Source organism: Chionomys nivalis, chromosome 3 (genome assembly GCF_950005125.1).
Source record: "Chionomys nivalis chromosome 3, mChiNiv1.1, whole genome shotgun sequence".
NCBI lineage: Eukaryota > Metazoa > Chordata > Mammalia > Rodentia > Cricetidae > Chionomys > Chionomys nivalis.
In genome coordinates this window covers 122,912,020-122,938,790 of record NC_080088.1, presented here as the reverse complement: position 1 = coordinate 122,938,790, position 26,771 = coordinate 122,912,020, and the positions used below count along the sequence as shown (strand labels likewise).

The following is a 26,771-nucleotide window of genomic DNA, read 5'->3' as shown; positions in this document are numbered from 1 at the left end:
TCCTTTAGACAGACAACTAGATTTCCCTGCCTGTGATATAAAAGCGGAGCCTTCTTCATGCTTCGTTCATCACCGCCTTGGAAGTGTCAATATTTGTGGGTGAACAGACCTGTGACCACCACGTTTCCAGCCAATTATAACACAGTCTTTATCTCCCCTGACAGGAGGTTAGGTTAATATTGAATCAATTCCCTCTAACATCGTCTTAACAGGAAAAAACAAAAGTTCTTCAAATAAAACACCTAGTAAGGCCACTGCTCTGGGCTGCAGGCTGGGGAGACATGTCTCCAAGGTGCCTGGTCGCACAAAGGCTCCCATCAGGGAATCTTTCCCGGCCTGTTAATTACCTCTACTGTCTCAAGGAGGCGTAGGTGACACATGGTGACAAATGCCCCAATTAAGGGCACTGGGGATAGATCCGGGGTTATCAGTCTTCTCTGATGGGAACCCCAGGCTGGTAGTTAATCACAGCTGGGAATTTGTGGTGCAGATGGGCAAGGTCTAATGGCCCAATCACCATCTCTGGGGGAGGGGCCCACCAGAGCACCAGAGTTTCTGGAAGGATGTGATGCCCCAGGGTCAACCTCTGGACCTCTGGATCTGAGTTCAAATTACAGTTCTGCTTCTTAAAGCCTCTGTGACCTCAGAGGAGGAGGAAATGCGATGGCTAGTGACACAGGAATGAGGGCAGGACATTGGGACCTTTCGCCCCAGCCGTGGGAGGCGTAGATGCACTGAGAAAGGATGCTGAAGTCAACTTCAGAGGACAGATACCCACTGGGCAAAGAGGAAGCTGAAGGGGGAAACTAGAGCCCCACAAAGGCATAGCTCATGAAACGCTGACAAGGTGGAGTAGACATGAGGGCAGCAGTGGAGGACACTGCTGGAGATGACGGTAGGACTGGGGAGAAGGAGCTGGGCAGGACACCGCATGGGTCGGATAGAGCACCTAGACTTGCTTCAAAGGATGGTGGGAAGTTTGTAGATCTTGCATGCAAGCAACCAAGACTGTATTGAGGTCTTCAGAATCTTCCTCCAAAGGTCAAGTGGTGGGCGGGGTTGGGCTGACGGCAGTACCCCACTGGGATATGCAAAGTCCTGGTGATGTGGAATTTCCCTCTGTGTGCTGTGATTACCATTAATGAATAAAGAAACCGCTTTGGACCTATGACAGGACAGAACTTAGGTAGGCCGGGAAGATGGAACTGAATGCTGGGAGAAAGGTGGGTGGAGTCAGAGAGATGCCGTGGAGTCACCAGAGGCACATGCTTGGACCTTTACCCAGTAAGCCACAGCCACTTGGGAGGCAGAGGCAGATGGATTTCTGTGAGTTCAAGGACAGCCTGGTTTACAGAATGAGTTCCAGGACAGCCAAAGATACACAGAGAAACCTAGTCTCAAAAAGCCAAAAATTAAAAATAAAAAGAAAAGAAATAGAATTTAAAATAAAGCCAAGTAAAGATGGAAAACACACAGAGAATCTGGATACTGTATGTTATTGTGTTCCCTTTGAATTGTTTGAATGCTGAGGAAGGAGAAAAAGCTGATAAAAGACATTTGATTATAAATGTTGCTAGATTAAATATATGTATATTTACACATAACACTCTGACTTTAAAATTTAAGTCAAAAGATATGTTACTTTGTAGAAGAGGTTTTGCTTTTGTTTCCACAGGAAATGAGGGACTGTGGATTCATTCTGCATTAAGAAAAATCAGGTTTGACCAAGGAAGACCCCTGAGAAATCTCCAATAGGAGGAATGGCCCAGATGTCTGAGTTCTACATCCAGAACAGTTCAAAGACTGCTGCCTGAGATGATCAATCTCCACAGGATACTCCAGTCAGGACTTGATCATAATTCTAGATTTTCTTTAGGTCCCCATAAGATTATCAACTCCCCCAATCAGCAGGAAGTAGCCTAGAAAACTACACCCACATTCCCTAAAAATGGACTATGGATATTTTTCTTTCTTTAGAATGTTGACTGCATGTTGTTATGGATAATGGTCAGGCGAAAAGCTAAACTAAAAATATTAGATTCAGAGTTCTTGTTTTAAAAATAAAAGGGAGGAAGTACTGTGGGACAATAGTCTTTTATCCTGTCACCTGTATTATTTTATTGGTCAGTAGCCAGGCAGGAAGTATAGGCAGGGTGACCAGGCAGGAAGTAGAGGTGGGGCCATGAGAATTCTGGGAAGAGGGAAACAGTCTCCAGTCATGACCCAGCTGTAGAGGAAGCAAGCTGTGACTGCCCTCGCTGAAAAAGGCACCAAGCCACATTGCCAGCATAGACAAGAATTATGGGCTAATATAAGAATTAGTTAATAAGGCCGGGCGGTGGTGGCGCACGCCTTTAATCCCAGCACTTGGGAGGCAGAGGCAGGCGGATCTCTGTGAGTTCGAGACCAGCCTGGTCTACAAGAGCTAGTTCCAGGACAGGCTCCAAAACCACAGAGAAACCCTGTCTCAAAAAAACCAAAAAAAAAAAAAAAAAAAAAAGAATTAGTTAATAAGAAGAGCCTGAGATACTGGGCCAATCAGTTTATAATTGATGTAGACCTCTGTGTGATTCTTTGGGACTGAATGGCTACAGGACTGGGCAAGACAGAAACCTCTGTCAACACCCTGGTTTTCATCTCCAGCATAAGGGACCCCAATGAGGTGACATAAAACCTCTCTGGACAAGACACAAAGTCAGCAATTTGAGAGATTTCCAGGCAGGAGACATACAAGTGGCTTTTAACAAAGGCAGGCAGAGCACAGGACACCAATTTGGGTGCACTGTTGAGGGCAGTGCCAGAGACCCGCGATGGGAGCTTTGGTCTTAGCAGGCAGGACAGAACAGGGCCCTGAGTATGACGTGGGTAAACAACAGAGCCGTGTGCAACCCCTCACCCCCAGATCGCAAAACCAATCACGTGCCTCCTCTGCGAAGGGAGATCACAGCCACGGATCCAATGAGGACTAAGTGAACAGAGAGCTAATCAGCACCCAGGAGCCGCCGCTGGCTTCCACTCTCTCCTTGGAGCAGGTGGCTCCTGCCAACCCCTAGTTTCACAGATGTTACCGGCACAACGATTATCTCAATTATCCATCTTGGTTGTTGGAATGGCTTGTTTCCAGGTTAGTTTCAGGGGAAACACCCCATGGGAATTGATTAGCTCATTGTGAAAACACTGTATCCAGAAGCCAAAGATGCCCCCCAACCCTTCACTCTGAGGAGGAGCCCGTACAGGTGAGTGGAGGAGGGAACTTCTGCCCAAGGCATTCTTTCTATCTGTTGTCCTAGAGGGGTTTGATTTTAGAGGGTGTTCTTGTGATACAAGGTCCTGTGTAGCCCAGACTGGCCTCAAACTTGCTATGTAGCTGAGGATGACATTGAACTTGTGATGCCCCTGCTTTCATTCCCCAAGGCCTGGGATGGAAGCTGCCTTATCCAGGTCTTCACACACGCCAGGCAGGCGTTCTACCAGCTCCATCCCCAACCCCAATTCTTGAGATCTTACAAAGGGAAGTCTACAGATCCTGTGATCTGGTGTTCTTTGGGGGCACGGCACTTCTATGAGATATGATGCAGGTGTCCCTGAAAGGCAGGGCTGGCTCAGGGTTACCCAGGCAGGGGTTGAACCTGTTGCACACCTCTCTCCATGACCCTTACCTTCTCCCTCAGGGTCCACCCTTCCATGAGCAACTTGTAAATGCCCAGGGTCCACCCCCGTGTCTGAGGCCCCCATTAGTGTGTTTGCAGCAACAAGTGATGACCACATTCTACTTTAGGGAGAGCTGGATGTGTCCCCTCCCAACATGAAATTAGCAACACCAGACAAAGTGCTCTGGACTCAAAATTCAGATCTTTTCAAAGTAATGGAACTGAGGTAGATCAGATAAATATCACCCCATGGTCAGCCAAATGGTTGAACTGCCAAGGGGAAGGGAATTTTGTAGGCAAGAGGCTTCTGGCCCCTGATGTGGTTGTTTAAAATTCAGATCTGAAGCTGGTTGTGTTGTTCACACAGAAATTGCTGTACTTGGAAGGTCTAGGGTGGAGAGTTCAAGGCCAAGGCCAACCTGGGCTATGTAGCCAGATCAAACCAAGCAATCAACAGAAAGCAGATTTTTTTCTAGCCCAGACCTGAGAACAAAGGAGAGGGAAGATAACTAGAAACGTGATGTTCTAGAACAATGCTCAGCTTGCTGCCGTGTAGCCGTGTTCAAGGCTCTGAGGTCAAGCCTGGTTCACACAAGACTCTGTACATAGGTTAAGGACAGCATCAGGTAAGCTAGTGTTCAAGAGCCCAGGATAGTTGGCACCCACAGCTCCAGGCCTGTCTTGTTACATACTTTTGGATAAAGTGCTCAGTCAGTCCCCTAGATCCTGGCTTCTCCTGAGCACAGTGGAATCTCTGGCTGCTTAGGCAGCAGCAGAGCTCCTCTGAAATAACACACACTGTCGCCAACCAAATCCCACCTGCAAGTCCCTTCAATGCAGACAAATCAGGCTCCACTGGAAACTGCCAGTGACTTCTTTCCTACCCACTTGGGATGAAACCCAAGCCTTCCCTGCTTTCTTCCTTCCTCCAGGCCTAAGAAACTGACCCCAGATAGTGGACACCTCTGCATTTCCCTACCCAGGACTTTGCCTCTTCCTCTCTCCCTCAAAGTCCCCCACTGCTGGCATCTGGGCTGCTGTTCGTCTTTTCCATCAGGTATGGATTTCATAAGGTGGGTACCATACCTGCCTTACTGATAATCCTTCCCGTACCTCAGCCATCATGAGGCATGCAGTAGGTGCTGCATAAATGCCCAATGAGCAAACATATGGGCAAATGGAGGAAATTTTTCAGGGCTATACACAGCAGCTACATGCAGAGGCTCACTCTCCCTCCCACTTTGCCTGCCCTGTCTCTGTCCCCGGGGCCTTCGGGCATAGGACACACACCAGACACCAGATAAGAGTTGAAGGGATACCAGGAGCCATCACTGATTTATCTAATTAGCTCTGACTCCTGCATCCGGACACGTGTGCCAGGAGCCAAAGTGACTGTACCCTGACCTCTGGTCCAGGAGCTCTGTCCTTACAGTCATTTCCATGACAACAGCGGAGAGAGTTGAGGCTGTGGATCTCTTTGTTGGGAGCCGGATACAGAGAGCAGGAAAGAGGAATTTCAGGAGAATGAGGCTCTTTGATTGTGCCCAAGCTGCCCTCATTAAACACTGCTGCTTCCTGGGAACACACATCTTAACCCTGCAGAGGGATTGCAGGGGACACTTTTAAAGGAGGGAGAGGGGGAGGGGAGAAATCTCCTCTGTCAGAACACCCACTTGAGGGTAGGGGTAACTTGGAGGCTGTGAAGCAGGAACAAGGGATGTGAGGTCGTCACTCTGTGAGGTGCTCAAGCCCCAGCTGAAATAATATGTCCAGACCTCCCCACTCTCCTCCTAACGTAACAGGTTGCAGTGTGACAGAGAGTTCAGACTCAGAGTCAAAAGCTTCAGGTCCCAGGTCACTTACTGCCATGTCACTTAACCACACATCACCGCCGCTGGGCAAAATGTCCCATCTATAAACGGCCATGAGGTGCCCTCTGCTCCCCTGGAGCTCTCATGACGACTAACTGCATCTGGTTGAAATCACAAAGAGGACACAGAGTGAGCGAGTGTCCTGCCTTGCCCAGGACACAAGACTTTTAGTGCCAGACAAAGGAAGTCTGGAGCAAGCCAGAATGGTGGAACAGGGTGAGAATGACCCACTAAGGGTAGAGAAAAGGTCACAGAGTGTGAGATGGTGGCACTGTGTCTCCTGGATTGATGGACCTTTGCTTAGTGTCCCTCCCCCCTCCCTCCCTCCCTCCCTCCCTCCCTCCCTCCCTCCCTCCCTCCCTCCCTCCCTCCCTCCCTCCTTCTTGGCCATGAGATGAGCATCTCTGCTCTCCCATGCCTTCTCTCACATGGTGTTCTACCTCAGCACAAGGATGGGGTGCAGTGATCACAGACTGAACCATTGAAATCCGCAAGTAAGCCTCTGCTCATTGGCTAACAGGATGGTACTAAGCTGTACAGAGATGGCAGGTGACAACATGCACCGAGCATTCAATACGTGGGAGGCGGGCAGGGAGAAGATTCCGGTCAGTGGCAGCTGGTAACCCTCATGAAACCTTAACCTACATCATTAGCATCCACCTAGACAGTCAAATGGCCAAAGCTGTTCTCCGTTCCATGAGGAGGTGACAATGCAATATTAACCCTGCAGCTGTGTCTCCTATACCCAGCCCTGGTAGCCACCAAAAGCGTCCATACATTCACATACACTACCTTCAGCCAGTTACCCAGTCCTAATCTGCTTATGCCCTCCAAACAGATACAACTGGCTCCACCCAACAGAAGGGAGCAGGTCCTGCCCCTCACTCCCCACTGCCTTGTGGCTTCCTGGTCCATATCTCCACCTCCCTATGGGTGGGAGCCTCTGACCGTGTTTCCCAGAGGAGCTCCCTCTCCCGACGAGGGCATTTCTCACCTGACTGTGCACCTTCTCCAGCTCTTCCTTGCTGACTGATGTCTTGCCATCCTCCATGGTAGCCAGAAGGAGCTGAACATCAGACAACAGAGCATGTGTCCTCCTGAGGTCCCGGCGGAGACGCTTTTCTACATCAAAGTCACGATGGCCAATCTGGAAGCCAAAGAATGGTTAGTTTAGATGGAAAGCAGTGGCCAGGACCAAGATTCTTAGATCTAAGCTCCATGGGCTCAATCTTGCCTCTCATGTAGCACACCTTTAAATGCAGCACCGGAGAGGCTGAGATGGGGGCCTGCTGTGAACTGGAGGCTAGCCTGGGCTACAGTGTGAGATCCTATCTTGAAAGCAGAAGGACTGTTTTCCACTCTCATATGCCAAATGACACAGCACCAACCACCAGGATGCTATGAAACTAGATACCTGCTCACCCTTGTTTAGCCCCAGGGTTGCCACAGGACCATGTACAAGAATCCACAGATATCACCATAATCTGGAAGGCTCAGCTCCTTTCATTCTGTCCTCTGCATCAAGCTAAGAGTTTCTAGATGCTTTAGATGCCTTTTTCTAGGGCAGCCCTGGGGGTTAGTGACTGCAGTAGGCATGAGGGACCTCCTGGAGGGCTCACTGACACTCATGATTTAGTGAGTGTGTGTGTGTGAGAGAGAGGGTGGAACATGTTTAAAGGTCAAGTGGGATCCACACAGAGGCCCTCTCTCCTTCACCCCCAGTTATACTGCCGGTTGCTATGGGGTCCATCATGGTTCTCAGCAAATAGCAGCTGTGTTCCTTCCAAATACCCAAATGAAGCTTTTGACACACAAAGCAGCTTGCCTTTGCCAGTCTAAAGGCAGACACAGGAGCCATTTTCTGTGGATGGAACTTTGCCCAGTAGTGCACAGATTCCTTCCCCCAGAACTCTAAATTTATTGGGGAACAGAAGAAGGTCACAAAGATGCCACACCCTATCATGAGGATCAGGGCAGTGACTTAGATGTCTTGATTCCCAGAGGTCCATGAGATTGGTGCAGCCCAAGCGTGGGATAGACAGAATCACACTGGGACCCCAGTGAGCTTGGTAAGTGTCCCTTAAAGACACCAGGAGCCTCTTTGTCCCGGGAACATCCAGGGACAGAGCAAAGACCCTGGGGCCAGCCAATAGGTGGGTACTGAGAATAAAATGGGTGTCTCATCATAAGGCAGTGGCTCTCAGCCTGTGTGTCATGAACCCTTTGGGAGTCAAAGGCCCTTTCACAGGGGTCGCCTAAGACCATCAGAAAACACAGATATTTACATTATGGTTCATATCAGTAGCAAAATTACAGTTATTAAGTAGCAATGAAAATAATTTTATGGTTGGGGGTCACCACAACATGAGGAGTTGTATTAAAGGGTCACAGCATTAGGAAGGTTGAGAACCTCTGTCATAGGGACTTCAGTTTTCATCTTGGGGATCTCTGCCTACCTGCCTGCCAGATGCCTCCTCTCTGCTAAGGATGCCCAAGAATATACCAAAAGGAATATAGGTTAAGACTGAGGTGGCTTAGGCTCTAAACCCCAGTACACCATTTTCTGGTGGCAGGAACCCTGGCGAAGTCTGCCATCCATCAGAATCAAGGCTTCTAGTCTCTAAGAGGGTTTTGAGAAATCCCTATTCTCTGTGTTGAGATAAGAAGGGGATCAGGTGTGATAATGAGCGGCTGAGCCCTCTGCGTGTCAAGTACTTTACAGGCGCAGGATTACAGCTACTGCTCGATGACCTGGTGCGGGCACCCACAGATTTCATGTCACGATTTCTCCACGGCCAGCTTGGAATTCTTCGAAAGATGAGTTGGTTCTTGAAATACAGACTCCTCCCTCAGACGGATTACTGTGGTAAATTTAAAATGCTGGTCTGTGGTATAAATACACAGCCAGGGGGATGGAGCTCAGGAGCTCAGCTCAGCTGTGCTGCATGCTGGGCACCCTGTCACACTCTGTCACGTGTGGTCGCACTTAACTCCTGTGGCAATCCCTTAAAATACACATTGTTGTTATTATTGCCTTTAAGAAGGTAATGCCAGCTCACGTATACAGGACGAGTTCTAAGCAACAGGAAGGATTCTCAATGCTTTGTGGGGTGGACTACATGTAATCCCCGGGATGGGCACACAGCCTAAATGCATGGAGAGGAGTCTGATGATGATAAGGGTGGTTCGCTGGGGAAGACACAGAGTTGGGGTATGAACCCAACTGCTGTGCCAAGAAAGGGGCAACTTTAGCAAGTTATATTACCAGAGAGGTGTGTGTGCTGCTGACGTTGTCATCGTCACCATCATTATCATCACCATCACCACCATCATCACCATTACCGCCATCACCATCATCATCACCATCACCACCATCATCACCATCACCACCATCACCATCATCATCACCATCATCACCACCATCACCATCATCTCACTATCATCACCACCATCATCATCACCATCACCATCATCACCACCATCACCACCATCATCATTACTATCATCATCATTATCGTATTTCATTGTATAAATGTTTTGCCTGGCCGGGCGGTGGTGGCGCATGCCTTTAATCCCAGCACTCGGGAGGCAGAAGCAGGCGGATCTCTGTGAGTTTGAGGCCAGCCTGGTCTACAAAGGGATTTCCAGGACAGGCTCCAAAACCACAGAGAAACCCTGTCTCGAAAAACAAAAAAACAAACAAACAAAAAAAATGTTTTGCCTGCGCCTCTGTCTGTGTACTGTGTATGTACCTGGTGCCTGTGGAGGCCAGAAGAAAGCTTCAAATCCTCTATAACTGGAGTTACAGACAGTTGTGGATTGAAATGTTTGTACTAGGAATTGAACCAAGGTTCTCTGCGAGGGCAGTCATTGCTCTTAACCATGGAACCATTTCTCCAGCTCTTTAATTTTTACAAGAAGGTGCTCTGAGACACAGAGGAGCTAGGCACCGGAAGTTGGGAGCTAGCTGCTCCTAGCTAGTGATTCAAGGAAAGTGCCCCAGATAAGAGGGCCCTTCAGGAGCCAAGAGAGAGGATATGTGGTCTGGCATGTGGACTGTTGTATGATCAATACAATGGCATACAAACTTCAGGTATGGGCATGTCACATAGTTAGAGATGGCCTGGGCCTCTCAGAACACAGGGACATGGGGGCATGCTGCAAGCACAAGATCTACCTGGGCCACCGTGCCACCAAGTGGGAATGCAGAATCCAAGGACCTCAGCTCAGCATGTGGGTCTCCACTGCTCCACTGTGACTAATGGGACGGTTTCCTGAAGCCCACACTCCCCTGTTGCACAGTCAGATTTTTACCGTGATGAGCACGGGTTCTGTGCTTTTCCTATTCTTTTGTCCGCTCTCCCTCTAGTTAACACTCAGCTTTCCTAAGAAACAAGTCAGCATCAGTGCCTCCTCTGCTAATGGCACTGGCCATGTGGTTGGAATGACTATGAGCGTTGTTGCCACTGCAGTCTCTTGAAACGTTGGCATTGCCGGCCTTTTCCAGGAAGCTGTGTAAACAGAATCCACAATGAAGCCTCAGCTCGAGCTGTCCTTTCCATCTTAAGGGTTACAGGGAGGAGGGAGCAGAGAGAACTTCCTTACATTAATGCGAACTGAGTAGCACTCTGAGAGCTCAGTGATTTAAATTTGGATAAATGAGCCTAATGATTAAGTGAGGAATCTGCATGACTCACGCTGTTCTGGAAACTGCATCCAACCTGGGTTGTTTCCCTTTTATCATAAAGGCAAGCTGTTGGGAACAGTTGTGAAAACAAACTCCCGAGCACTAGTCAGTGTGATTCCTGAGCACTAGTCAGTGTGATTCCTGAGCACTAGTCAGTGTGATTCCTGAGCACTAGTCAGTGTGATTCCTGAGCACTAGTCAGTGTGATTCCTGAGCACTAGTCAGTGTGATTCCTGAGCACTAGTCAGTGTGATTCAGAGACACAGCTATGGACTTTGTGGGTAGGGAAACTGTGGCTTAGAGAAAAATATGTTGTGTATGGTTGCACAGCAAAAGGGTTATAGAGAGGGCCTGCCTGAGAGCACAGTCTACAAAGATGGTCCACAAGCATTTGTCTCAAGTTAATGGGACATAGAACTTTTTACTTTAAAAAAATGTTCTCCAAGTAGCCAAGTTGGCCGTGAATTCTTGATCCCACTGCCTCCACTGTCCAAGTGCTGGAATAACAAGTTTGTGCCACCATGCCAAACTAAGAAATTTTAAGCAACAACATGTTACTAGATATGAAAACTACAGACTGTAAAATAGCACAGGCTGAGTTCACTTCAAATACTTATGCCACTGACCGATCACCCAACCCTGGACAAGTCACTTCACTTTCTCAAAGTCTTACATCTTTCAGTTATGTGGAGCAAACACCATTGATATATTTTTAAAAACTAAAGTACATTAGAAAAATTATAACTAGCCACTAAAAAAATAGAAATATAGTTAATAGTTTCTAGTAGTAGAACAAAAGAAAAGATAAAAAGCATCGGTTTATTGAGAAACAGAAATGGCATGAAGTAAGGGCAAAGACAGGAACCAACAACTAACAAAACTAAACAGAAAATGAGAGAACCTAAATAAGTTCAAGTAGACTAGTCATAGCAATAAATGTAAATGAACTAAATTCTCCAATGAGAAGTTAGAGACTGAACTATCAGATTAAAATTGTTCGGGTGTTTAGAGGTAACATGAGCTAGTCATGTGCACATTTATGCACAGTTGTAGAGGTTGAAAATAAAGAGATCAAAAAAAATAAAAAAAGAAAGAAAATAAAGAGATCAAGGGGGTCCTGAAGGCAAAGTGACTGGAAGAATCAAATAGAACAACATAAGGCAAAATCACTCATGGAAAAGAGAATGCTATCATGTAGTCTCCAAGTAAACAATCTTCCAGGAAAACAAAACCATATCAAACTTGGGTGCATCTAAGTATACAACCACAAAATACATAAAGAGAAATTATAACACACTCATTAGCAAATCCACACTCACACTGGGGTGTGAAACCCCAAGCTACAGAGCAAGCAGAAAAAACCAAAAGTCAGTAGTAACAGACACGTAAAGAAGTATATACACATTTTTATACTTTAATGATGCATGGCTTTCTATTTTTGTGTGATCTTTAAATCACAAAATTAACAACTTTGATCGATTATCTATATACAGAGCCCCCACCAATGTAAATCAATAATTCAGTGTCTTATTAAACTTGACCACAAATTAAAGTGACATGGAGATCCAAGCGATGTCAATGAAAAATACCAGGTATCCCACCCTGCTGCTGTCAGAAATGCCATTATGTTGAAAATTCCGTCAAACGTTCCTCTAAATAATCCCAAGTGTTAGTCACTTAACATCTAATTCCTAAATGATGTGTGTGATAAAAAAGGGGAATTCAAGGTAGGTGACAAAATTGAGGATGTCACGGCACCAGAGACACAGCAACCCAGGGGTCAGAGCATTACTTCCATCAGATTAATACTTTAATTTTTAACTCTTCATTTTTCTGCAGTGCTGGGTTTGAATTCAGGGCCTTACACTTGCTAGTCAAGTGCTCTACTAGATAGCTATGCTCCTAGCACTTGAAATTTTAAAAGATTTATGCAGTTCTAAACCAAAGGAACATTGACTGTAAGTTAAAATTTTTCGACTCAAGCTCAAAATAGAACAAAGCCCAAACTAATGGAAACGAGAAGGAAAGATGAAGCGAAGATAAGAGTGGGTGCTTATAAATACACAAGAGGGGTCTTTGACAATGACAAGAGATGGTTTTCCCCAAGTTCTGGTAGCAGTAAAAGAATTGTAAGCATGATGCTGCTGATTGAGAAAGCAGACCATGTGATGTGACAGACGCGCTCCAGTCAAAAGGAACTGTTGCAGAAAAAGCTCTGAATCAGCATATATACAAAGTTTGATGCAAGGCCAGAGATTTAGTAAGATGTTGTTCCCAAAATCATTCACTAAGGAGAGGAAAGGTCAGACTTCATGCAATAGCAGCACCTCGCAGTATCAACCATCTATCCTGCACCCCAAAGGGTTAAAAAGCAGTATTTCAAAATTTCAAGAACCACATATGCAAACTTTAAAAACCACTGTCTTGAAAACAGGTGCACATGGATTTCACAAGGTTAGTTTGATCTTGAACAAACACTACAAGGAAATAAAGTTGTAAATATCATGATTTCAGTTTTGAAAAATACTTCAAGTGCCATCATCCAAATGGACAAATGCTAGCAATCTGGTGACTCGGGGCAAACAAGGGACAGTGGCTAAGAGTAGCACTGATCTTCCAGAGGACCCAGCTTCAGTTCCCAGCACCCACATGGTGGCTCACAACCACTTGTAATTCAATATTGGAGTATCCAACGCCCTCTTCTGGTTTCCTCAGGCACGACACTTATTTGCACATTCCAACACAAGGACTCTCACAAATAATAATAATAATAATAATAATGATAATGATAAATCATTAAAAATCAGATGGCTAAGTAAATCAGTGTGGGAGACAGATTGGGAGACCCTGCATTCCTGTCTGGGCAGAGCCGACACTGGGGAGTTCTCCGCTGAACAGCATGAAGTGAGAGCTGAGAGTTTTCCAGATCTGGAAATGGGTGAAGATCATTTAACCAGACAAGAAGTACTGATAGCACACACACTGGAGATAGTCACATGAATAATTCTTAGTGGCATTCACACAAGAAAAGCGCATTTCCTAATACGTCCGCATGCAGCCCCGGCCAGAGGCCAGTGGGTAAGCTGGAGGGGAACCAGCAACACGTTTCTTTTGGAAACAGTTGAGATTTTTCCTTGCCCCCAGAGGCAAAAGTGTTCTAATTTCCAAATTGTAAGATCATCATTGTAGGAAAAGATAAAATAATTGACAGGTAAAACATGAAAACACTGAGTTTGTTGAGTTTGCTAGATACAAGGCTAATGCTGTGGGGGTGTCTCACGGGCCTGAAGGCAGCTTAATAAAAATCAAAACATGGAAAATATACTGGCCGTAAATCTGAGGGAACCAAGAGTTTGCTAGGAATGAATCTAATTAAAATGCTTGTGAGCTGTATGGTTAAGAAATAAAGACTGTAATAAATAGAGTCAGGATGGGGCTGCGGACAAGAACACAGTGTGCTAACATGAACTGTCAGTTGTCTCCAGTCTGACTTGCAAAGCAGCCATTCCGACGAATCAAGTTACCTCTGGAATCCCTTTCCTTACATTTTTAAATTTACTTATTGTTATTTTATGTGTATGTGTGTTTGCCTACATATATGTTTGCATATCATTTGTGCATGCCTGGTAACCACAGAGGCCAGAAGGGGGCTTTGGATAGCCTGGAGGTAGAATTAGAGACAGTTGTGGCCACTGTGTAGGTTCTGGGAATAGAACCTGGCTCTTCTACAAAAACAGCAAGTGTTCTTGAAATCTTTTCCTATCGGGTTTCTGTGTGTGGCACATGGGGTCCTATGTGGGCTAGGCCAGTCCTCTATGACTCATCTACATCCCAGCGTGTGTCTTAGGGTCACTGGAGACTCAAGAGGACAAGATTATTTTCAAAGACAAGCAAAATATGATGCCCTGTGTTCTAGTTTCTTTCCTGCTGCAGTGATAAAAACTATGACCAGAAACAACTTGGTGAAGGAAGGGTGTGTGTGTGTGTGTGTGTGTGTGTGTGTGTGTGTAAATGGCTTACACTTCCAGGTTACAGTTCACCATTAAGGGAAGTCAGAGGAGGAACATAAGCAAGACCTTGAAGCAGAGACCCTGGAGGATGCTGTTTGCCATGGTTTGCTAGCTTCTTTATATGGCCCACGCCCACCTGTCTAGGGACTGGCACCACCCGCAGTGGGCGGAGTCCTCCTACATCATTGCCCACATTCAGACCCACAGGCCAACCTGTTCTAGGTAATCCCTCAGTCGTGATTCCTTCCTAAGGTGACTTGAGCTGTGTGAAATTGATGGTTAAAGCCATTGAGGACACTGTAATTTATCGAAAGCTAATCAGTAGGACCAGATAGTGCAGGGGCAGAGAGGAGCATGGAGCAAGTAGAATGGGGACCTGCACACACCCACGGCATGAGGGATGGCGAAAAGATGAAGGTTAGACACAGCAGAAAAACATAGGTATTGACTTCATACCACACACCCACGTAAGATGAATTAAAACCTAATCATAACATAAAAGCAAATTTAGAGCTTTAAGACATATGGTAAAATATGAACTGAAGTTGATGAAAGCAGCTTTCAAGGAGAAAAGCATAAGCCATAAATGTGGTTAATTTGGCTGCATTAAAGACTCGGTTAGCTGAGGGCTGTTATTAGACAAAGGTGGGGATTATCCACAGACAGAGTCACTGAAACGTGTATTATCAGAAACTAATTAGCATTTATACGCAGGTCATGAGCGATTCCCAGAAAATACAGAAGCCAGTCGTCATGACTGGATGAGTCCTGGAGAGGAGATCACACAGTTCCCTAGGGACAAGGGACCGGCAGCGCCGGCTCCTGGAAGTGACAGTACACACTCTGGCTAGGCCACGTCTGTGGGGTGTGGAAAAGCAGATCCTCCCCAGGGGCTCTTTTCTGTCAGTCACACACCCTGGAGACGATGCTACTCCCACAGATGGTAAGCCACGAGTGAGGATAAGGCTGTGGTTTGTTTCTGAAGAGGCAGGCACAGGGCTCACACAGACAGAAAAGGTTTACTGAGGTCAGGACAACAGTGAGGCCGTTGGATTCCAGTTGTAGGAAGCCTTGTGGACTACACTCAAAATCAGCGTGAAAGGGACAAGGGCCAGTGTCAAGCTTTCTTCTGTGGGAGCAAAAGACAAGGGAGGGAGATGTGGAGGGAGATTAGGAAAGAGACCTCCGGATGGCTAGGAAGCACTGTGTCCCTATCAGGTGGTCAACAACGAGGCAGTGTTTCTGTTTGTGTGACCCCTGTGACTGCACACACACCACCCACGTACGTGCCTGCTTTTCTGTAGGTTTGACAAAGACCACAGGTGGTGGTATTTTGTTTGTGCTGTAGCAAATCAAGTTTGCCTGAAGATCAGGGTGCAGAGCTAGCCACTAGTTAGCCACAGAGGCCAGGCAGTGGTGGCTCACACACCTTTAATCCCAGCACTCAGAAGGCAGAGGCAGGTGGATCCCTGTGAGTTCAAGGTCACCCTGGGCTACACAAGATTGATCCAGTCTAAAAGAGAAACAGAGCCAGGCGGTGGTGGCTCACAATCCTTTAATCCCGACACTAGAGAGGTGGAGACAGGAAGGGATAGGGCTGGGCAGAGAGAGGTGGGAGGTGGGAGAAGACAGGAGCTCATTGCAGTCAGTCTGAGGATTCCATCTGAGGACTTGTAGCGACAGGATACCCCATTTGTTTTGAGAATTTCATAGAGGTAAGAACTGGTAGCTGGCTGCTTTGTTCCTCTGATCTTTCAGCTTTCAGCCCCTAATATCTGAGTCTGAGTTTTTATTGCTAAGACCCATTAGAATTCATGTTACATCACAATAAAAACATCAACACGACATTGGGATGTTAAGTGGTTCTGGAGGCTCAGGTGCGGAAGGCTTATCTCCTGCTGCTGGTGTAATTCAGACATGGTCTGGTCCTGGTATGCTAGCCTCCACCCACTGGCTCTCCCTAAATGTCACCTAGTAGAAGGATCTGGCTGGAGGAAGTGGTCTACTGTGGGGAGGGGGCGTCCTGGAGGTCTCGTCTATATCCCCTTTTGTCTCTCATGGTCCTGGCTGCCCTGTTTGGAGCCCATTGCTTCACCTCATGTCCCCTCCAAAATGTTCTTCCTCAGCACATGGGCCTAAACCCAAGGGGACCTGACAAGAGCTCTCAACCGCAGCTTGGTGCTGAAATATAGCCTTCCTCCTGCTGCCCAGCTCGTCACAGTAGCTGGGGGGCTCCCAGCTCTGAAATCAGAACGGCTTTGAGCTCTGCTGGCTGCTGTGGACAGTGGTGTAGGGAGATGGGGAGAGCGATGTGTCTAGGGACACTTGGAAAGGTCTGTAGGCTTTTCTAATTGGCATATTGGGAAGGGTGCTGAAGGCAGCTCGTGGTGACCAGAGTGCTCAGCATCCCACAATATAAGACTGTCCCCACCACAAGAAACATTGTTTTCAGAATGCCATAGAGCTATTCCAAGGACCCCAGAACAGTGACTGATCCAGGCCTGGGGAATTCTCCTGCTCCACGTGCTTAGATCAATTAATAAGCTCACCTAAATGCAGAGGTGGAAGATACATCTGTCTGGCTCCTGGTCTGGATACTTTCCTGGAAAATCTTGTCCCTACAAGGTTTGCTGTGGCCGTAGTGGCCATCCATACCCACCCTGATAGTACAAGCATTGTCCACAGTTCACAGCCAGTAGCCACTGAAGATCACACAGCTTCATCTGCCCACCCACCCGGGGCCCTTCTGTTTACTCCTTGGTGTGTTCTAAGAACTCTGTCGGTCCCCATTCTGGAGATTTTTGATGGGCCAGTGAATGTAGGCAGGAAGGATGGATGGAGAAGAATTGCTTTGGGAACACAGGGAAGAAGAGGCTCTCCCTGTGACTGGTCTTCTCATGCACCTATCCATCTCACTGAACCAAGAAGTGGGTTTTGAATCCCCTCGAATGTCCCCATTGTGTGTACCTTACCTGGTCACACAGGGTTCCAATCAAGCCTTCCAAATCACGCTTCTCATGGAGAGCCACTTGCTTTTCCTCATGTTCCTGCTCCAGCTGCATCTCTAGCTGACGGAGCTGTTGGTACAAGGAGCAGAGGTGAGCATCCTTGAATGAGCCCTGGGTAGAAAGAGTCCTGGCTAGGGTTCTAGGAGGAGGGAACCTGGAGCCTGTGGCTATACTCTAAGGGAGGCTGCCTAGTTAATGAGAGGGGTGTGTCTGTGAGAAAGCCTAGGAACCTAAAAGCTTGGGACCTAGTCAAGTAAAGGAAAAGCTGGCCAGATTGGGGGACTCTGTACCCCACACTATGAAGTTTGTAGTTATGGCCACTGCTTGGGTGTTTTCTAATCTTAGCATGCTGAGTGTGTGTGTGTGTGTGTGTGTGTGTGTGCACATGCATACATACAGGTATATATTGACCTGTGTGTGCACATGTAAAGGCCAGAGTTTGGTGTTTGGTATCTCTTTTATCATTTTGTTCTTCATGTTATATTTTTGGGACACTGTCTCTCAAGGAATCTTGGGCCTGCCCATTGACTAGACTGACTGGACCTGTGAGCTCTCAGAATCCTCCTGTGTCTGTCCCCCAGAGCTGGAGTCCTCGAGACTCCACTCACACCCACCTTCATACAGTGGGCGGGGATATCCAAACCCAGGTCGCCATGCATGTGCGGCGTGTACCTTACCCCCTGAGCCGTCTCCTCTCCCCCAGCACCCTGAACCCTCAAGGCCGTGGATCACCTGGCAGCCAGGCTGTTAAGGTGCACATCGGTCTCCCTGGCCTTCTATTATGGTAAGCTGAAAGAGACACCAACCTAGGCACGCAGGAGGGTACTTGGTGTTATGGGCTGTGTGAGTTCCCTCTAACCTCCAGTGGGATGGGATTCAGAATGGGCTGTTTGGAAGGGTTAAGGTCAGAGGGGGCTATGGGGGTGGGGCCCCAACAGGGTTAGCGCTCTTGAAAAGAAAGACACCGGAGAACTGAAATCACTCTTTCTCCCTCTTCTTCTCTCCATTAAGAATACAATAAGAGGCTGCCATCTACAAGACGCACCACTGGGACCTCTTGGGCCAGCACCGGGTCCCAGGTCAGTAAGTAGTGACTACCCTCACGGAAGCCCTAGGCTACAGCGCTCTCCCCAACTAGGAAATCTGTGAACAGCACTTTGTTTAATTTGCAGCTCACTCAGAGTCCTCAGCTAGGACCTAACAAACAGGGCGTCCTGTACTGGAGTGCCCAGCGGGAGCTGCTGACTCTCCACAAGTCTCGCTCACAGGTGGGATCACATCCCCTCTGTCCTCCACTTGTGCCTGGAGCCATCTGGAGGCCTGGCACTCCTGAAAGGAGTTCATGTCCCTTCTGCCACCACACACCCACAGCATCCCCTCAGGTCTAACTGTTTCCTGTTGTGGAGAGGGACATTGAAGAGGGTTGCCAGTCAAAAGGAAGCTGCTCTCAGTGTCATGAGGAGAAGAAGGCTTCCACCTGCCTTCTATAATTTGTCCATGAAAAGCTGAGTTAGAAATAGTCTGGGTTCGCAAGATGGCTCAGCAGGAGACGCTCAGTCGCCTGGGTTCAATCTCCAGGACTGAACTCGCATAGAGAGAGAACTGACTCTCACATGGTGTCCTGCATGGCATACATGTCTACACACGTGTGCATGCAACCGCAAGTACGCACGCGTACATACACTAAATAAATAAACAGTGTAAGTGTAAACGGCCCAAAAGAAAGATATTGTCATGCTCTTGTCTGCTTCTAAAAGGAAAAGTTGCTCAGAAAGATACCCCGTCATAAAATATCTGGGTCAAACACATCCCGGGAAAGTGTGAAGAATGTTTCCCTGTGGCCCCAAGTGTGATGAAGGATGGGAGGAGGAGGGAAAGGGTGCGAAAACTCCACTGTTGAAGGAAGGGATTTACCAATTCCTCATCCAAACGAGAGCCTATGGGCCATCACAGCAGAAATGAAATTGGTCACATGTTCAGCAACAGGGACAGAGCGTAGGTGAGGACACTGGCGGCGGCAGACTGTATTAAAGTGTCAAGTGACAAGGGCTGACGAGTGTGGAGTGGGTAGAGACGGTGCAGACGCCCTTCCGGGAAGGCTGTCTCCATGGTCGTGTGTGTGCACTGGCGATGGTGAAGGAGATAATGGACTGACTGGGACAGCAGTGACCTGGTTCTCAGGTGCAGAACACTGAGGAACGTGAGCAAAAAGTGTGGGTCAAATGCAGGGACACAGGGCAGGGCCACTAGAGAAGCCCAGTGCTGCTCCCTGCACCCACAGCCTGTCATGTGGCAGAGGTTGTGTTGTGTTGAAGTTCTAGAAGCTTCTATGATTGCACTTAATGACTTTGGACCCCAGACCCTTGAAATCCCTGAGGGAACAAAGGTCTCAGTTGGTCATAGACTGAGCATGCCTGCAGATCTTAGGTCCCAGCATCCTCCCCGGTGGGACCTTGGGATGCACTGTGCCCACAGCTCACACACCCGCTTCTGGCAGGACTGACGCACATCCTCCAGCTCTTCTTCCTGGTCCTCTCTGTCCTTCTGATGCATCTGCTTCATCCTCTCTATCTCCAACTCAAACCGCTGGCGAAGCTGGGGAAGCAAGGATGGGGCATGAAGGTCCACACATGTGTCCCCAGCCCTCCACGCCACCCTTGACACCCCTGTCTCCAAGCCTCCATGCAAGCAAGGATGGAGCATGAAAGGTTCACCCCCGTGTCCCCAGCCCTCCACACCACCCTTGACATCTGTGTCCCCAGACTGCCAACAACATCCTTGCCTTTCCTTTCTAATGTGTGCCTCAGAGTGAAGTCGCCTCCCTCCTGCCCTGAAATGGCAAAAGAAGCAGGCAAACACCCCAGCATGGTCTCTGCCCCTTCCCACGGTGTTACTCATCCACCACATTCTCCCAACTGGCTTTAGGCACAGCCTGAGAATCCTTTTTGATGTTCTCCAAGGAACCTAAGATCTTCTGTTTTAGAATTTTGCAACTGTTGTCTCTAATGTGGAGACAAGGCTAGGAAACAGAAGAACAGACCTGGGCTCCTAAAATGTGGGGAACCTGAAGCCGCTAACAGACAATGTGTGTCAGAGCCCCTGGCACAGCCCCATTAAATTAGCTCCTTCCCGCAACCTCGCACAATGGCAGGGGTTATGGAAGGATGATCCCACATGAGGGGTGGTGTGAGGAAATACAATATTTCTTGTTCATTTTTTCCAGCCTCGTGGGCACTCCTGACATCTACAATACCATTTATGTCAAGCTTATATGAGTTAACATAAAACTCCCAGGAAAAAGTGCCTTATAGAGATCAATAAATATCTGCCCGGCCTCTGGGAGGACACGTGCAAGGCTCTCTCTCTCTCTCTCTCTCTCTCTCTCTCTCTTGTGTGACTGCAGCATCAACTCAGCCTCTCTTCCCCGCTAGTTCAAGTTCAGGCGGGGGAGCTGGAGGTGTGTTGTCTCCACGCTTAAGATCACAGTTCCTTTATTTCGCTTGTAACTCTCCCTGGTGCTGGGAGGAATCTTCAAGAAATGATAATGGGATTTTCACAAATGCCTGATGGCTTGTTTGTGCTTGCGGACATCACCCAGGGCTGTCGCAAAGTGCTCTGCCAGCCTTGACATTCCCACCAGTGTGGACACTGCAAACTTCATCAATTAGACCTGAGGCTTGAGGGTCGGCAGGGTTCCCATAAAAGAAGGGAACCAGCTAGAAAACCCAGGACTGGCCTGGGATCCTGCGGACAATGAGCGGACTCAGGAGTCCGTCTGAGTTGCCACTCTTTAGGTATCACATGACTCTGTGGCCTCTGGGCCTTTGCGGGAGCTGTCTGCCTTGCCCGGAGCTCTTGTTCAGGCTATTCTGACTGTGCCTTCAGCTCTCCATTCCTCCAGTGAGTCTGTCTCCCTCAGGCCTTCCCAAGACTAGATCAACACGCTCAAGGTGCTCTTGATCCCAGCAGGACTCTGAGCTTTGGGGAGGCAGAGAGCACCGGACGCCAGATTTGCTCCTCCATCCAGGCAGCATCTGATGCACACGAGGTGTTTAATAAAAAGACCAGCAAGGAAAGCACGCTGGGCCCTCGTGAGCATGGGAGACCTTCCAGACCCCGATTCTGAACTGTTTATGTTTGCGTCTCCTACCCATGAGGCCTCAGCCTGTGAAAAGGAGCGAGGCTGAGTGAGATGCAAGTGCTGGCACCCTGACCTCAACAGAATGCATAGAGCCCATCCATCTAGACATTCATGTCACCTGGCACGTGTTCCCACCGTGGGCAGGGAACCCTCCAACAGAAATTTAGAGCTAAGCACTGGAACTTCCCTCTCCTTGAAAAGCTGGGTGGCTTTTACACCACGAACAGAAAAACACAAGGCCCGCACTCCCTGTATCTCGAAAAACCAGGAATGCTAACACTGCCGCTATTGTATAAGCACATGAGTTTTTTGTGCCATTGTCCCCTCTCTCCTCTGTGTCTATTTCTGGATGGTGAATTATTTTGGTGTGGGTGGGAGCAGGGTCTGTTATTGTATCCCACACTGACCTCAGACTCTCTGTGTAGCCCAGGCTGGTGTGAACTCATGGCATTCCTTCTGTCTCAGACACCAAGAATTTAGGGACAGGTGTTAGCCACCACACTGGCTCTTAGCATCTACTTTACCTTGTGCTTTTCTGGTTCGCATTGCTGTATTTAGACTTTTTTTGTTGCTATGCATGTGTCTCATAACTGCTTCAAGCTCCGTGGCTCGGCATGTACCTAGACACCAGATGCCTTCCTAGGACACTGGAGTCGCCTGCTCCCGCAGTCGCTGCATATTCTCTAAAGCCCAGAATGCTCGTCTTCCTACTTCTGTGTCCAAAGTAGACATTTGAGCCACTATGGTCCGAGGACTCCAGTTCAAATCCCACCCCACCCCCTGACTTTAGGCCTCAGCTTCCACATCCATGGAGGGCATGATCTTCCCATGTCCTATGAGATTCTTATAAAGAATTACAAGAGGAGGCCAGGCAGAGCGCAGGGCTGAGTCTCATACACAGACAGTGATCGATAGTGCAGGATACTTGGTCACTAGTCATGTGTGAGCATCAACAGTTACACTTGGTGTCATCCTTGACTGTAGACAGAGGCACTGAGAAGAATGCAGGACCAACCAGTCAATCAGAAAATCTTTTCTTCAGGGGAGGGGGAGGGAAATGGGAGGCGGTGGTGGGGAGGAGGCAGAAATCATTAATAAATAAATAAATTAAAAAAAAGAAAGAAAATCTTTTCTGTTGGGGAACGTGTATCTTAATTGAGGAGGGCACTGCAAAGTGTGCCGTCTGGCTTGGTGTGGCCATTACCAAGAATAGCAAGGGACAGCCATGAGGCAGGAATCCTGCAAGGGGCTGGCTTCTCTGAGGTTCTCGAGGGGATGCTGAGGAACAGCAGTGAGATGGCTCTGTGGAAGAACCCGACCCAGGGCAGAGCATCCCCCAGACAGGGAGGGTCTCTTTACCTGCTCCAGCTGCTTAATGGTGTTTTCCTGCTGGCTGTGGACCTTCTCTTGCTCAAGGGCGCTGGACTCCAGCTCCCAGACCCTCTCTTTCAGGCTGGCCACGCCTTGCTCCCCGACAGAGGCACAGTTCAGCAGCTCCCGCTTCTGACCCTGCAGCCTTCCCACCTCCTGCTTCAGCTTCGAGGCTTCCTGCTCCTTTTGCTACAAGAAAAGGGGTAGAGGGATGGATGGAGACGCATGGCCACATGACATCTCCCGGAAGGTCTCCACCCTCTGCTAACAAGTGCAGTTGTATGCCACGCTCAAAACCATTAGACAAGGCTTCCCCATGCAGCTCGGGCTGACTTCATCCTCAGGATCCTCCTGCCTCAGGTTTTCCAGGGTTGAGATGACTAACACCTGGGTAGTCATCTCTTGGCCCCTCACAACATTCTTGGAGACACCAGTGTGGTCACTCTTTGAGAAGGCTCAGGGGAACACCGGTGAATGGAGGAGGAGGGAGGGCTTTTCTCAGGATCTCAGGGCTTGTCAGGGAAATACTCTCTTTGTCCTGTTGGAAAAGGAAGCCTGGCACCATGCTGACCCTCAACTGGGCCCATGCTGAGGCATTAAGGAGGGCCTGGAAGTGACCATTCAATAGGGAAGCAGATCCAGGGTAAAGTCTCATGAAGAGGACAAATGGCTAGCTAAAGAGTGTACTGCTCATCCTGGGGGGTCATAAGGAGTCAAGGAAGGAGAAGGAGCAGCTGATATCACAAACTCCCTCTGTATCAGAGACTGTTTGGGGCAGGCAGTGGCTCCTGGATGAGGTCATGACTGAGCCAGATTTCTTTTCTGCTGATCCCCTAGGACCTCCCAGGTAGCACCTGGAACTGGAGCACAGTGTGTGGGCATCATGAGGGCATGCTGAGAACAGTGGTGCCTGGTGGACCATGGCACCCACTCAGGGCTCTTCCTCTGTCCACCGCAACAGTGCATGCTGGGGATTCTAGAGTGTCCAGAAGGGTTAGGGTTAGGGTTGCATCAGTCCCCACTGCTCACCTCCAGCTGCTGCTGCAGCTGACTCAGCTCCCAGCGAACTCCGCTGTTCTCCTGGCTCACTTTCTCCCTGAGAGTCTTCTCAAACATGGACTCCCCCAGTGCCTGGGCCAGCTGCAAGTCAAACCTGACCAAGGCAGAATGGATACATGAGGGAACTGCGGTAGGGGAAACTGAGGCAGGGTCAGGTGTGGATAGAATTGTGAGTGTGCTGAGAAACGTGAGATGAGAAGGGAACGAATGGGTTTTCCCTGTGTGAGGTTGTTGGGCGGGGGGACCTCCAGGTTGTTCCAACAACATGGAGGAGGTTTCAGGTTTCTAAAGGATTTCTAACCAAATATTGAAAACCTGATAAAAACGGAGACAAAAAAATTCAAAGTATATTTAAGGAGTAAATAAAGAATACTGGTTTATACTAAAGAATTTGGATATTAGGGAAGATGAGAGAGAGGAGAGAGACAAATGAGGGGAGAGAAACAGACTGAGAAGAAAGATAGGAAGGGAGAGAGAGAAATAGAGATAGGAAGGAGAGAGAGAGAAAGAAAAAGAGAGAGGGGAGAGAGAGAGAAGCTAATTGGACACTCCTTCCCCCTCCTGGCCAGCTATGCATGTAAGTGTCCCTGACCAATGTGTAGATGCCCATGGCTCTATTTTCCATTTCATGACACAGGGGCTAGCACCATCTGCAGATGGCATGCCAGACCCTCACAAGCCACTTGTTCCTTAGGGGACAGGAGGTGACCTACAGGTCATCAGAAGAAGGAAGGACCTCCTGCCCTTCCATAAAGGTGACCACCGTGGGACTAGCCTTCTCATTTTTCCTGGTTTTCCACCTCATCAGTGGTGAGCCTCCCTCTAGAGAGCCTTGCTAGGCCACAGGGAGGGTGGCTGAGCCACACACAGGAAGCCCCAATGTCCCAACAATCCTGGATCATGGACATTAGTGACAAGGACTCCCTGTGTAAGATGTCACAGCAGATGTCCTTCATTGCCCCAGGTTCCCAAGAAAGCCAATCAGAGCTCTCTTTAGAAAGATTCTGGAACAGCCCTGAAGCTTCTGATTGGCTGTTGGTGACATCGTTTCAGAGGTGCTGTCTGCTGCCCCTATATCTAGAGGATGGTGATGATCAGGCAGTTCCAATATCCTGAACCTTGGGCTGAGGTTTCTGCAGTCACTAAAACTTCGCACGTGACATCAATAGGGAGCCAAAGGAGGATACAGAACAGCAGAGGGAGGTACATGTATGAAAGAAGAAACAGGCGTTCAAAGAGGCGTGAGGGTTAAGCCCCAAATCCCACAGTGGCAGAAGTGAGCTTGAGCCAAGCTTCCCTAGCCTCATAGCCAATCTACCTGTCCATGCCCTGGGGCAGGCGAGGTAAAACAGCAGGGGGAAGAGAGTGACCAGTGTTCTAGAGGAATTCTTAGTACGACACCTGAGGCCAAAGTAAGGCTCCTATAGACCCAAACTTCTGGAACGTGTGTGCTCGCGTGCACATACACACACACACACACGCGCGCGCGCGCACACACACACACACACACACACAATGGGTTTGTTTAGGCCCCAATCTCTGTAGGTGGTGCAGGGTCAGTAGGCTGACATGAGGCTCACTCTGAGAGCTCCATCAGCTCATGGAATGAAGCTTTGTGACCCATGCATGGGGTATCTATGGCAACAAGGCTCCAGCACCAGATAGAACCATTCTGGACCACTTGAATGCAGAAGCCAAGATGGGGATGGAGAACTCTAATGGTGTGGAGCTGTGGATGATGGAGGCAGCTGGGCCTGCAATTGAGACGACCCTGGAGAGACACACAGAAATGCCTCTGATTTCTCGAACATTCTATCACTAGAGGTGCTCAGCCAAAATGTTCATTGAACCGAGATTTCAGCCACCCCATGGGTTCCCCATGCCTCTACCTGGAAGCCCCCCTGTGTGTGATCAGCAATTAAACATCAAAAGCTGCTTCTAAACCAATGCTAATAGTGGAGTGGAGGTCCCCACAGGCAGGTGAGTTCAGAGAAAGAGACAAGCAAGGATGAGGGATGAGGCCCTTTCCAGGGCTCACCACACAAGTCCCTGGGGCAAGGGAATCCATAAGCCAAGTGCCCCACACCAGTGCCTCACTGTCAGAGAGATGGCACCCTCAGGAGGAGGACCAAGAAGCTGGTGACTAGGAGAAAGCTGGGAGGTGCCATTGTGTTTACCACTCAGCTTACAGCTACAGCCTGTCAGGGGCATTCTCCAGTGACCTATGAGGCAGTCTAGGATGCCCCAAGATACCAACAGTCCCATGGCTAAGGTGCTTGGCATTGGGCAAGGTCATATAGCAAGCGGTTGACATGGGGCCATATTCTCTGTGCAAGATGAAGGCTTGCCGTTGTGCGCGGGTGGGCATGGAAAAGAGAAGAGAACAGAGGGTCAGAGAGAAGAGGCCAGCCTGCCTTTGAGAGGGTGTGTTAATGAATCTGTGCAAGTCATCTTTGGATAAAGATGCCACCTCAGGAAGCCCCAGATAAATGAAAGAAAGAGACAAGAGTAGAGCCAGGTGGTAGTAGCTCACGTTTTAATCCCAGCATTTGGGAGGCAGAGGCGGGTGGATCTCTGAGTTTGAGGTCAGCCTGGTCTTCTGAACAATTTCCAAGATAGCCAGGGTTACATAGAGAAACCCTGTCTCACAAAAACAAAAACATAACAAACAAACAAACAAAAACACCAAGAGGATGGAGGGGACCTGAAGGGGATGGATAGGGAGAGAGAGAGAGCAAGAGAATGCAGAATCCACCATGCCGCCTATAGAATGTGACCCTGCTTGCAGCTACTTGGAAATGATGCTGCTCAGAAAAGCCATGGCTGGCTCATCTGGGACATTTATCAACATAGCATCATGAGTATTCTAAACCAACATACATCATAAGTATTCTAGCAGACAGCATTGCAGCTACTCACAGCTTAGGAACTCACTACTGTGGCAACAGGCCCTGCTAGACCCCTTTACCCTCAC

General features: G+C 48.5%; 1 protein-coding gene across 1 annotated transcript in view; it reads right to left on the bottom strand.

The window, feature by feature from the left end:
* The window catches only part of Myo18b (myosin XVIIIB), a 208,631-nt gene that overhangs the window by 91,852 nt on the left and 90,008 nt on the right, over window positions 1–26,771 (bottom strand). Inside the window, exons 30-34 of the mRNA XM_057764761.1 lie at window positions 23,768–23,891; window positions 22,727–22,927; window positions 19,711–19,821; window positions 17,191–17,295; window positions 6,516–6,668 (exon numbers count right to left, since the gene is read on the bottom strand). Of these exons, the coding sequence (XP_057620744.1) occupies window positions 6,516–6,668; window positions 17,191–17,295; window positions 19,711–19,821; window positions 22,727–22,927; window positions 23,768–23,891 (694 nt within the window). The remainder of the gene's footprint in view (window positions 1–6,515; window positions 6,669–17,190; window positions 17,296–19,710; window positions 19,822–22,726; window positions 22,928–23,767; window positions 23,892–26,771) is intronic.